Source organism: Phyllobates terribilis, unplaced genomic scaffold (assembly GCF_046119375.1).
Source record: "Phyllobates terribilis strain yellow unplaced genomic scaffold, ASM4611937v1 Scaffold_7__3_contigs__length_470593459, whole genome shotgun sequence".
Taxonomy (NCBI): Eukaryota; Metazoa; Chordata; class Amphibia; order Anura; family Dendrobatidae; genus Phyllobates; species Phyllobates terribilis.
Window position 1 is genome coordinate 367,546,965 of NW_027362767.1, and position 12,041 is coordinate 367,559,005.

At 41.2% G+C, this 12,041-nt stretch overlaps 1 protein-coding gene across 5 annotated transcripts in view; it reads right to left on the bottom strand.

Annotated features, from left to right (window-relative positions):
* Nucleotides 1–310: 310 nt before the first annotated feature.
* The window catches only part of LOC141154849 (plastin-3), an 88,074-nt gene continuing 76,343 nt past the window's right edge, over nt 311–12,041 (bottom strand). For all 5 annotated transcript variants that reach the window (XM_073641351.1, XM_073641347.1, XM_073641350.1 and 2 more), the window contains 8 exons: nt 11,617–11,712; nt 8,928–9,123; nt 6,545–6,623; nt 4,229–4,343; nt 4,008–4,141; nt 3,521–3,644; nt 2,988–3,112; nt 311–1,444 (listed from right to left, as the gene is read on the bottom strand). In XM_073641351.1, coding sequence (XP_073497452.1) covers nt 1,312–1,444; nt 2,988–3,112; nt 3,521–3,644; nt 4,008–4,141; nt 4,229–4,343; nt 6,545–6,623; nt 8,928–9,123; nt 11,617–11,712 — 1,002 coding nt within the window. In that variant the 3' untranslated portion in view covers nt 311–1,311. The remainder of the gene's footprint in view (nt 1,445–2,987; nt 3,113–3,520; nt 3,645–4,007; nt 4,142–4,228; nt 4,344–6,544; nt 6,624–8,927; nt 9,124–11,616; nt 11,713–12,041) is intronic.

Consider the following 12,041-nt stretch of genomic DNA (forward strand, 5'->3'; position numbering starts at 1 on the left):
ACTTAGACTATTTAGTGCTGATGCATCATACACAAATCGGATTACAAAAAGATTTAAAAACACAGGTTCCAATGTAACAAAATAGGTGAAAAGCCAAGAGGAGGGAACACTTTCACAAGCCATTATACTCTGGCTTGTTTCACGTGCGTTCCTTTACTACTTATTTCCATGTTCTCCTTCATGGTTTTGCTGCCTTCAGTCTGGATCAATAATGTGCACATTCCAGTGTATATATTTTTAACGTATGCCAGGGAAAGATACCAACGATAGTGTCTTGGCTGTTAACTCAATTAAAAAACAAAAAAAGAGATGCTGAAACATTTTCTTTATTTGTATTCTGCTTTACCTCCATATCATCAACAGCATAAAACAGCAGCATGATCTTAAAAGTATAGCAATAGTTTGCCAAAGCGATATTGTAAAATTGTGTACTATAGATGTTAATTCTTTGGCCCTACATTGCACTTTCCTGGATGCAAACATTGCAGACATATCGTTCACGTGCAGTGTGTGGTCTCTGGCACAAATGAACCCAGCATTTCCAGATAAAAGTCGGTTTTATAGCAGATAGATTTTTAAATAAAAATTGTTACAAAAAATAAATGTTCATGCAGGCCTTATACAAAAAAAGGGAAAAAAAATATTCTTTATGGTAATGCTCAAAGTTTGAACCAAGATGCAGACAAAAATGCATTCAAATTTAACTTGGAATGATAGAAGGAGATGACGGCAGAGGTGAGAATGAGGAACCCGCACAAACGGAAGTTTCCACCACGTATGGATCGAATAGTGAATGGGGCAATCATCTCTTAGCATGTTTTATGATGTCTCAAGCATTGCAAGTGTAATTTGTGCAGTTTCGGTATGGAATGAAGTCATGCCCATTGGGCACAATATGGTCGCCACAGAGGGCGATGGTCTTCTATAGTTCAGTATACATGTCTTCTACCGACACACATTATTTGTGATGTTCAATATGTAAGATGGTGTCATATTACATCATGACCAGAAAATTAAGAGACATAACACTTGGAATGACTATGAAGAATGGTCAAAGAATAAAAAGGTCACGTGTTCCAAGTATGAATGCATTTTGGTGTGATCTTGACAGTTCAGTTTGGAAAGAGAGCACTTGAGGCATACAGCGCTTCTTCCTGAGGATTGGGAGGTTTTTAATGTTGCAAAGCAAATCTTGCCACCGTCAAAAAAAGTTCTCAACAGTGAGAAAAGGCCTCGAACTGTCAGGATTTGTAAGCCATACGCCCCGCGGTGGGTGTCACACTCCTCCACAATTGTCTCCAAATGTGACATTTACACCTTCTTCATTCCTCGACCCATCAAACACGCAAACACAGTCATAACCATTTTGGGTTTCACTTCCACGAGGTCGTCTGGTAAGGCATATACTCTCGCACCAATTCGTCTGGCCATTGATACGGCATATCTAGAGAAGAACAAAAAAGGTGACGTTAGAATGAATGGACTTCAAGTTTGTTTAGCTCCTTAAAACTGTGAATCTGCTGAAGTTTATACTTCTAGACAATAGATAGCTTTTGTAAAGAGGTATTCCCATCTAAGTAAATGATGGCAAACTGCTTCGACATGCCATCACCTAATGATCGCCAGTCAACCTCCACCATTCCAGAGATCCCTCTGTTTACTCTGCACAGCAGAGCTCCTGGCCATCAGGCACATGAATGGAGCCACCATGCATTTGGTGGCGGAAAGGCACCCATCTAAAGGAAAAACAGAAGGGGACACGACACGAAAAAATACCTGCGGCCTCTTCATTCTCAGAACCAGTTAGGTTTCAGTAGGTCGAGTGAAAGGATATGCCATAACTTAACAGCCCAACTTTCTGAGGTGGGCTTCCAAGCTTAAGAGGGTTGTCCACTACTCGGACCACCCGTTCTCAATCCATGTGTTTTCCTCATTGTAAAATAACATCTATACTCCCCACCGGTGCTGTTCCAGCACTGTCAGCACTAGTTCTTCCAGGGATCACAATTGGCTGTAGGGATTGCATGACATAATCAGAGCTGGCTTCACTTGCCCCATGTTAAGGCAAATCAGACATCCGGAGTAAGCAAGAGCTGCGGCTGCCCTCTTCCGGATGTATGTCAGATCCAAAAGGCGGAAGAGTGAAACCAGTGCCGAATGGCAGCAAGGGTTGCGTGACAATATCACGCAAACCCTGGGAGAGCCAGTGCCAACACCACTGGAAGGGCACCCACATCGAAGGTTATATTTTACAAGGGGGAACCTAGGGATTGTCCGAGTAGTGGATAACCCCTTTAAGTGATAAACTATCCTATTGTGCCCAAAAAACCACTGTACACGCACTGAATAAGTATTGTATTAGTAACGGACACATTACAGTAAATTAGTAGCACAGAAGAGAGTGTTTCCTGCCCTTTCGGCATTTTATTACCCGCTATGCAATGCAAAGTTTGTTTCTACTGCATCTCCCAACTGAGAATCATAAGCTTTAAGGGTTGTCTCAGCTTATTTTCTTCAGGAGCGCACCGTTCTCGGTCGCTGGCTTCCTGTTTTGTAGGGGGCAATGCACTCCTCAAGACTGACAGTTCACAAAAGTGGCATGTTTTCCCCACTGGTCTGAACTGTGCTCGCTTGCAAGAGTGTTTGCCTTTACGGCATGGGAGAAACGGAGGACTGAGGCCAATTGGATTCAATAATCCGGCCATCTTCAGAGCGGTGTGAGCAGGCTGAAAAAAATAAGTCAGCTAGTGGTGTGCATCTATGCAACTGACCACTCAAACCACAAAGTGGCCGGCTACATAGGCAACAAAACCGACAGAATTAAAAATCCCTCCATTGTTGAGAAGAGGATTTTTAATAAGCAGTAAATTGCAAAGTTGATTGTTTTTTGAAGCACTTTGCAATTTTACACACTAGAACTTGAGACAACCGCTTTAAAAAAAAGGTGGGAAAGAAATACTGCAATTGCATTAATAGCCAAGACTTACGTGGCATTCTTGTGTTTGTCGTCATCAGAAAGTGTACCACTTTTCACCAGGTCATAGTTAATACTGCCAGGTTGGATGGCATCGATCAGATCCACTACAGGAAGACTAGTGCTGATCGACTTGTCCTGAAGAAGGTAAAGAACATGGAATAAGCGGCTGATCGAACAACAAGACGCAGACTTCGAGGTGGGAGTTACATAACACTTTAAAAAAACTGGTTTCAGGCAATTTATCCTTCCAGTTGAAGGACCACAATGGAATCCAAAAAGGTGGATCTTGATTAAGTGAGGCTGGGGAATCAGGGTAATTTTTCTCCTCAAATGGTTCAATGTGTTAATTTATCGGAATCTCACAGAATATACACTTGGTAACACTTGGACCCTCTAAATGCCTAGCTTTAGGCTTCATCGGTGGTTCTGAACAGATTAACCCCAATAGACCCCCTATTAGTCAAATATACAATTAAGAGAGAATGTGACTGGGGGCGAACTAAAAGCACAATGAAAACCACACACAGGATAAATGGATGTTACCTTGAAGTTCTGAATAGAGGAGCTCTTGCCAGAGTCTGCCAAAGATTTGTTCACCCAATTGACAATGATGTCATCATTAACTTTCTGTCCATCTCCAATGTCCTCCAGGACATTGAGCGTGTACCTAGTAAAACATCGTGGAAAAATTTGCTTACAAAACACGTACAGTATTTTAATTAAAAGTGACATAGAACATGTAGTGGGAAGGATTCGGGCATGAGATTGAAGTCTCAAAATGTTGTTTTTGGGCAATACATCCATCAGGGTTGCCAGATTTGATTTTGATCACCGGATATAACGCAGCAAGAACACCACCCATCACCTATAATCTGTAGGAAACAAGAGTACAATTTTCCTGCAGTGCCCCCGCAGGAGAAACTAAACATTACACTGAAAAAAATCAGTCACTCACACTGGTGGACGAGCATTACACAGACACTCCAATCAAAAGATAGGTGTCCGAAAGGGGAGAAAGGCTCACACTCACCTTCTCATCAACTGCCAAACTACAGCAAGGGTCAGAGTTTCGTTGCCATCGTTCAGGTCCTGCCCACCAATGCCCACCAGGGAGAATTTGGCCGTGTTTTTCCCCAAGTCCACTGCATAATTACAGTTCTCTAGCTAGAAGAACAAAGAAAAAAACAGTTACACAAAATTAAAATCGGTGGTGGACACCTCATCATAAAGAGGAATCCTGCTTTTACTTACCTTTTTCATGTTTGCCCCAAGTTTGGGATATGGGGGCTTGTTTACTTTGCTCCAGTCCACTGGCACTTTAATCTTTTCATACAGCTGTAGAATTACTAGGGCATCTTGTAGGTCACTGCAAAAAAAAAAAGTAAAAAGAAAGATTGTTTTTTGTTTGAAAAAACACACAAAAAAAACATTCTAAAATAACGGCACATTGTTCCCTCATTTCTTCTCTCCTTCAGAGGAGTCGTATCCTTCTATTTTTACCATTGAAAGATATGAGGTTTTTTTTGGGGACTACGATTACCCATGCAAGTATGATTACAGCAATATTAAACATAGAAATAAAGTATAATACCGCGCTTGCATAAAAAAAAAAAAAGGGGAATATAATAGACTTCTATAGGATAAACCCTGGGCGCCTATAAATATCACAGACCGTCCATAAACGTATTCCGGCCGAAGCACACCGCGAGCAGAACGCCATCTGAAGACGCACGGCGAGGGGCATTCTCGGGAAGACGCTCCCATAACAGACTTTTGCAGAGGGATTAATACGTGGACTCAAGTGCAACACAGGAAGATTAACTGAGTAACACGGGTATTTCAGCATTTGGCCATCTTACCAACTCTGACATTTGCAGTTTATGCATGCATTTATCTGTGGCTCTTTACCAGTACTCCGTTGCCATCAAGGGATTAAGCCCCATTGTATCTGTTTTTCCTGAACACACCTACACCACTGTAGGAGGGGTCCCTTTGGTAGGGGCCTCATTGTTCGCATAGGGGTTATGCACTAGCAATTCCCTCTACTAAAGATCACATTTATGGACAGTCAGTGATATTTATAGGCGCCCAGGGTTTATCCTATAGAAGCCTGTTATATACCTCATTTTTTTTTTATTATGCAGGTGCGGTAGTATACTTTATTTCTATTGTTATTATTTTAAGGCAGGGGGTTACACCGAGCCATATATTATATTAATATGCGATAGATCTCTCTCTCTCTTTGGTAAATAATGAAAAATCTGTCTCTCTTGTGAAATCTAACCTGTGGTGGAGCTGCACAAAATAGTAACAAGATGGTGGTGACTGTAGTCTCCATCAGTTTCCAAACTACCACAGCAACTTATTCACACCCTGCAGTAATGCTGCAGGTGGGCAAGATGGGCACCAAAACAGGCACGCCATCAGGCTCGCATCACTCAATTTTTGATAAAATTCAAAGGGAATCTGTCAGCAGGTTCTTGCTATGTAATCTGAAGACAGCAGGAGATAGGGGTTGAAACACAGAATTCTGGGTTGCCTCTCTTATCAAGCTCTGTGGTTTTGTTTATTTGCAATGAAAAGCACCAGGAGCTTATTGCTGGGACACAGCAGTGAGTGCCTCCTGGTTCGACTCCGCCCCCTCCTGTGATAAGCAACTCACTGTTTATGGACATTGAATATGCAGAGCCTGGTGGGGGCGGGGTTAGCTTCCTCAGCTCTGCTTCATTCCAAATCTAAGAACTGTGTGAGAACTGCTGTACCCAGTAAATTAAGTGATACATAGTTGGATTCAGCTTCTCTTTGCCTACATCAAGTGGCTCTCAGATGAGGTAGCAAAAAACTGCTGACAGATTCCCTTTAAGTAGCTAAACAGCAGCAATTAGAGCCAACTCTGATCACTCTTATCTGTGTGTAACACAGCCGGCACCTGACTCATTTAGAGCAAGCTCAGTTCCTGAACCGGCTTCATACATCCTCCCCCGACATGCAAGTCTCATGCCAAGAAGAGTAATAGCAATCTGTCCTATAAAAGCTTTTTTACCATATGTGAGATTGTGAGATTTCTTGCAATGGTGCGCCACTTTTAAGACCTCTTTGAAAGAGGTTGTGGTAAGCTTTGCAAATAGGTCTAAGCCAGATTTATAAACTGCAAAAAAAAAAAAAAGTCGATTCTCATGTAGCAGATCTAGAAAAATCTCTAGACAGAAGAGTTAAATGTATTAATGTATAACATGACGTTTGGTGTATCTTTAAATATGGCACAAATAACGGCAACAAAGCCATAAGGAAAACGGACTCTGAAACTGCGCCTCCAGATAAACTCCACCCAAAGGATGTTTGCTGAGCTGACGATTGCTGGCACGTTGGATCACAAACTGCTGAGCTCTCACATCTGTATACCATGCACGACATGTACACCATGATGAAATCCAGGCATCCCTCATTATTCCTTACTAAGCAGAAGACTACTAGCTTTTTGCTTTTAAGTTTGTGAAACTGCTCAGAATAAAAAACAAAAACTGTACTTGTAGCGGCTGAACATTGGAGCGGCCAGTAGATACGTACTTGTACATATGATTAACATGAGGATTCACACCAAGGGAGTTCATCCAGTTACGGAAGGTCCTTTCCTCTCTAGTTTCCCCTAAAAAAAAAAAAAATTTAATTATTTAAAAATTCCTGTATCAGCTTCATTTAACCAATCACAGCTCATATCAATTAATGAAACTACTATTTGTTTAAAAAGAAAAGAATTTAGTAAAATCACAATTATGTAAATTGAAAATTTTCCACGTACGAAAAGAAAACCAGAAACGACCGAACTCCGGAACGTTTCTCCATTCAAACAGTCCGTGAAAAATCAGACCGCACTCTGATGACATCCGAATGCTGTTAACTTTATTTCACAGACTTAGAGCCTTGCATTGCCAATTTTGATCTGACACTTGGATGAAAATCAGGAAAGTCTCCGCAATTTTGCACGGAGCGCTCGGTCAGCAATAGAAAAAATCAGACATGTGAATGGCCCCATAGACTATCATAGGTACGAGCGCTATCTGTGAAAACGACGAATACTTGTACAAGAACAGATGTGTGAATGATGCCTTAAAGGGAATCTGTCAGAAGGTTTTTGCTATGTAAACTGAAGACAGCATGAGGTAGGGGTAAAAGCACAGATTTCGGTGATGCCTCACTTCTCAAGCCCTGAGGTTTTGCTTGCTTCGGCCTCGCTCAGGTCAGGGGCTCTGGTATGAGTGGTGACAGTTTCCACAAGTACTGGAGACACTGACACACACAGACACATTCAAATCTATGGGTCTGCGCACATGTCAGTATGTTTTCACAGACAGTGTTTCCGTGTGCATGGAGACAAATCCGTTCTTTTATACACTGCACGGTCCGCAAAATGTCCCACGCTGAACACACACGGATGACATCCGTGTGTCAGTGTGACACGTACCGGCCCCTGGGAATCAGTGTGCAGTTGGCGCTGTTCCCAAACACCGGGTGCTGAACACTGCACTCATCATTGTTCCTTGCTCACGCTGTGATCAGCATGAGCAAGAGACAATTTTGGGAGTAGTAGTCTGCTCCCGCAGTGTCCCTGTGTAAAAATAAGACTAAAATAAAATCCTTATACTCATCTGTCCAGAGATGTCCCCCGCTGTAATCCTCAGACGCCAAGGAAAATGAGCAGCTCCAGCAAAAAGGCTTTGCACTGAGCAGAGCTCGCTGAGTGACAGGACAAAGCTCCTGAGCTCAACTCAGCGCAGCGCCGGGCCCTGCTCGCTGGAGGGGCTCATTCTCCCCAGCTCCTAGGAGTCAGAGGATTACAGCAGGGAACATCTCCGGACAGATGAGTATAAGGATTTTATTTTATTCTTCTTTTTACACAGGGACACTGCGGGAGCAGACACTACTACTCCCAACATTGTCTCTTCCTTGTGCTGATCACAGAACGAGCAAGGGACAATGATGAGGGCAGCGTTTAGCACCCGGCATTCGGGAACAGCGCTAACTGTACACCGATTCCCAGGCGCCGGTATGAGTGATCCTGATGCGGCACATGGGCAGCACACAGTTGCCACCGAGGACACTGATATCTTCGGTACGGGTTTGTCTGATACGGGAAATATCGGGACGTGTGAAGAAGCCCTTACAATGATGGTTTTAGCACCAAGAGCTTATTGCTGTGACTAGCTGGTCACGTGAGCCTTGGTTAAACACGTCCCCTTCTGTGATAAGCAGCTCACGGTCTATGGACTTTGTACACACAGAGCCTGGTGTGGGCAGGGGCAGCTATTAAGCTCCTCTTTATTGTTAAATCTAAAAGCTCTGATAGTTTACTGTGTACAGCCGTTCTGACACAAAGTGATACACAGTTGGATTCACCTTCTCTTTTCCTACATTATGCTGCTCTCAGATGAGATAGCAAAAACCTGCTGACGGATTCCCTTTACGCACAGGTTTTTAATCTGCCGGATTAGTCTATTGGGTCAAAATGTATGTAGTACAAAAAACTTCCAATAGATGGCACAAAAAGGCAAGTTTGTAGAAAACCGGTCAATTGCCTTTTATTTTAAAGTCACTTCTTTTTTGTCTTGTAAAATTTATGCCTTTTTTTAGCCAAATTATTCCAAATAGTGCATGCTGGAGGTTGAATTTTGCTCAAAACTGAAGATGCTCCGATTTAATATTTTACTTTTTTGTGCCCATTTTCGAGCAAGAACTTGCACAACCCTTTAAGATGTTGCATGTTCATCTTTAACAGCACAAAAATAAAAAGTAGACAAAAACAAAGTGCAAATTGAAATAATTTGGCAAAAATCAAAAACTGGCTTAAAAAACCTAAGACAAAAAAAAAAAAAAAGGAGGTGCAAATGTCCCAAGTGTTAAAGCCACTAAGAATTATCTGATGCCTGGTATTCATGATCTGTTCCTTGCTCACCTTCGAGGAGAGACCAGTCGATGTCCTGGTTCTCGGGCTTAGTAAGTGCTGGGTATTTATTGAACAGGTTTGCCACAAAGGCCAAGTTTAATTTAGGATTTCCGCTGACCACATCGGCAGGAGTAACGAACTGCCTGCAGCCTAGTCTATCAGCTTGCTGGAGCATGTACTCTGCCCTCTTCAGATCGTCCTTCTCCTGTTGGAACAAGAATGGAAAAAACCCTTGTAGTGTCCACAGAAAGGATATTTTCATAAAACTTAAAATAATTATGTCTGCTCATTTTCCTCTTCTGCAAAGTTAATAAAAGTTTTATGCAGCAGTTCTGTATGGGGGGTAAGAAGAAAATTATCAGCCGGATATCCAATGGAAGAGATCGGCACATCTGCCCAACAAGAGTGATCTAGGAACATAGAAAGTGATAATTCTGTAACTAGACTTCTAGGAAAGTTACTAACCCCATAGGAGATTTAAGAAAAATCTCTAAAGGAACCGGATAAAGGAAGACCATTTCTGTCTTTATGCTCTACAAAAGAAGAAATGGCGTTCTAAAGAGTGTTCTTGATCTATACTATTCACTATCAGCTAATAAAGTGCAGCTCTGGCCCTGGTGGAATCAGTCCGGCCCATGGATTACATGGTCACCATGCAATACTGCACTTGTGGCCAGCAACACCTACTAACATTAGTGGTTTCAGGATATGGACTTGCAGAGGACCGGCCCAGATTCCTTATAAAAAGGGCCAACTTGTTTAGAGGTCCTTTAATATTTAGAAATTGCTAAAAAGGTATTTTTACCACTGACCCAAAGTGGATAAAAATATATTGAAAAGGGTAATATCAATGTTGATAAATTGATTGTTAGATAGTGCTCGTAAAAACAGGCACTTTTGCAATTTACCGCTTATTAAAATTTGCAGCCGTACTTGAGATATCAACACTTCAACTGACCACCGCTGCTGTCTAGATTGTAAACCCTGCACTGAAGCTGTAGGTGATTGAGTGTTAACAGTGTGCACTCCAGCCATCCAGGCTTGAAAACAGTGCTTACAAGCTCAGAGAAGAGTTTGTAAGCACTACGCATGTTCCGCTATCCAGCAGTAGTGGTCGGTCTCCAAAGCTACGAGCTGTAAACAAAAGAAAAGTGCTAATATCTCAACAATGGATGAAAATTTTAAGCAGCAGTTCATTGCAAAAGTGCTTGCATTTATGAGAACTATCTGATAATACCCAGTTATGAAGATAGAAATACACCAAAAAATAAAATATACACATCACTATCTGAGTAGATATTCACGTGGAAATCTTAATAGGCTACACCAAGTAGTTAATAACCATAATGGGCAGATAAATCTATAAAAAAATATCAATTTTATTGATAAAGTTAAAAAGAAAAAAAAAAAAAAAAAGTTTAAGGGAGTAAACCAGACAGGAATTGGAAAGTTCACGACAAACTACTCAAAACAACACGTGGAGGGGGTTAATCAAAAAATACTGTCATGTTCTCAATTGAGTTAATATGTAAAGTGAGATGTAGCAGATATATATCCAATAAATTAATAAACTAGTAAGTAGGTAATCATAAGATAGCAAAGCTGCACATATCAATTAAGAAACATAACAAAGATAGAAGAACAGCATATCAATCAAGACCTCAGGACTCCGACATACGTTTCGCCACTGACTTTCTCAATGAGTGAGAGCAAGAGAGGAAGACAAAATCTAAACGTACGTCAGAGTCCTGGGGTCTTGATTGATATGCTGGTCTTTTATCTTTATGGTATGTTTCTTAATTGATACGTGCAGTTTATCCATCTTCTAATTACCTACTTACTAGTTTATTTATTGGATATATATCTGTAACATCTTACTTTACATATTAATACTCTGAGAACATAATACTGTTATTAACCCCTTCCACATACGTGGTGTTCTGATACGTTTGTCGTGAACTTTCCAATTCCTGTGCATTTTACTCCCCCCACAATTTTAATAGGTTTAACATTATGTATCAATAAAATGTATATTTGTATGATCTATTTATGTTCCCATTGAGGTCATTCACTCTTTGGTGTAGCCAGTTATGAAGATGTAAAAATAACCCTTTAATAGTGAATTTTTCATTTTAGGGCAGTGTTTATCAAACTCCAGTCCTCACGGTCCCCAACAAGTCATGTTTTCAGGATTTCCTTAGTACTGTACAGATAACTGAAAGATCATCAAGGCATTAGGAATTCTCTCACCTGTGCAATACTGTAAAAATCTTGAAATCATAATCTGTGGGGGCCATGAGGATTGGAGTTTGGGAAACGTTGTTCTAGGGGAAGTGATACAAATGGTATAGCTGACTTTTTGTAGCCAAAACAATCCATTAAGGACAGATAAGTATATTTGCTTCCATGCTCGGTCAGGTGATGACTACCACCTTCTCTGACTCCTAGCGTGCACTTTTGCCGACTATGACTCAAAGCCCCAAAGGTCAGCAATGAGTCAGAGTATCACCTTGCATGGAGTCTACGGGAATGACAGCGTCAGATCTGGTTTTATGAGGGGGATTTCAGTGACACAGAAAAGATTAAAATGCATTCAGGGATGTTTAATACAGACTATAGATACAGAGGCCTGAGAAAATTCATAAAAAAACACAGCATCCCCCGACATGTGCTGCATACACCACAAGAGCAGACTTACACTGAATCCAGACATGTTGATATCTATTCTCTCTTCAGATTCCTTCTGCCCTTTAGGTGCAATCTGGTTGAGCAGATGGAAATATGCCCTAGAGTCCTGCAATTAAAAATAAAGAAATTAAATCCTAGTGACTTAAAAAATCTGGGGTATTAAATTGGCAAACATAAAACACATAACATCTCCGCATGAGAAATTAGATTCAGTCCTGATGAGCCTTCCTCACCAAGTTTAGGCAACTGCATTAAAATCAGCAATTACATTTACATAAAAGGGTAAATTTAAGGTAAATTTACACAACGCAAATGTGGACTTGTACACGGAAAACCCACAGCTGATTACAGTACCATCCATGTGGATGAGATCTGACCTATCCTCATTGCAGAAAGGTGAAATCCACCACAAGTTTGCGTGAGTAGCGTGGATTT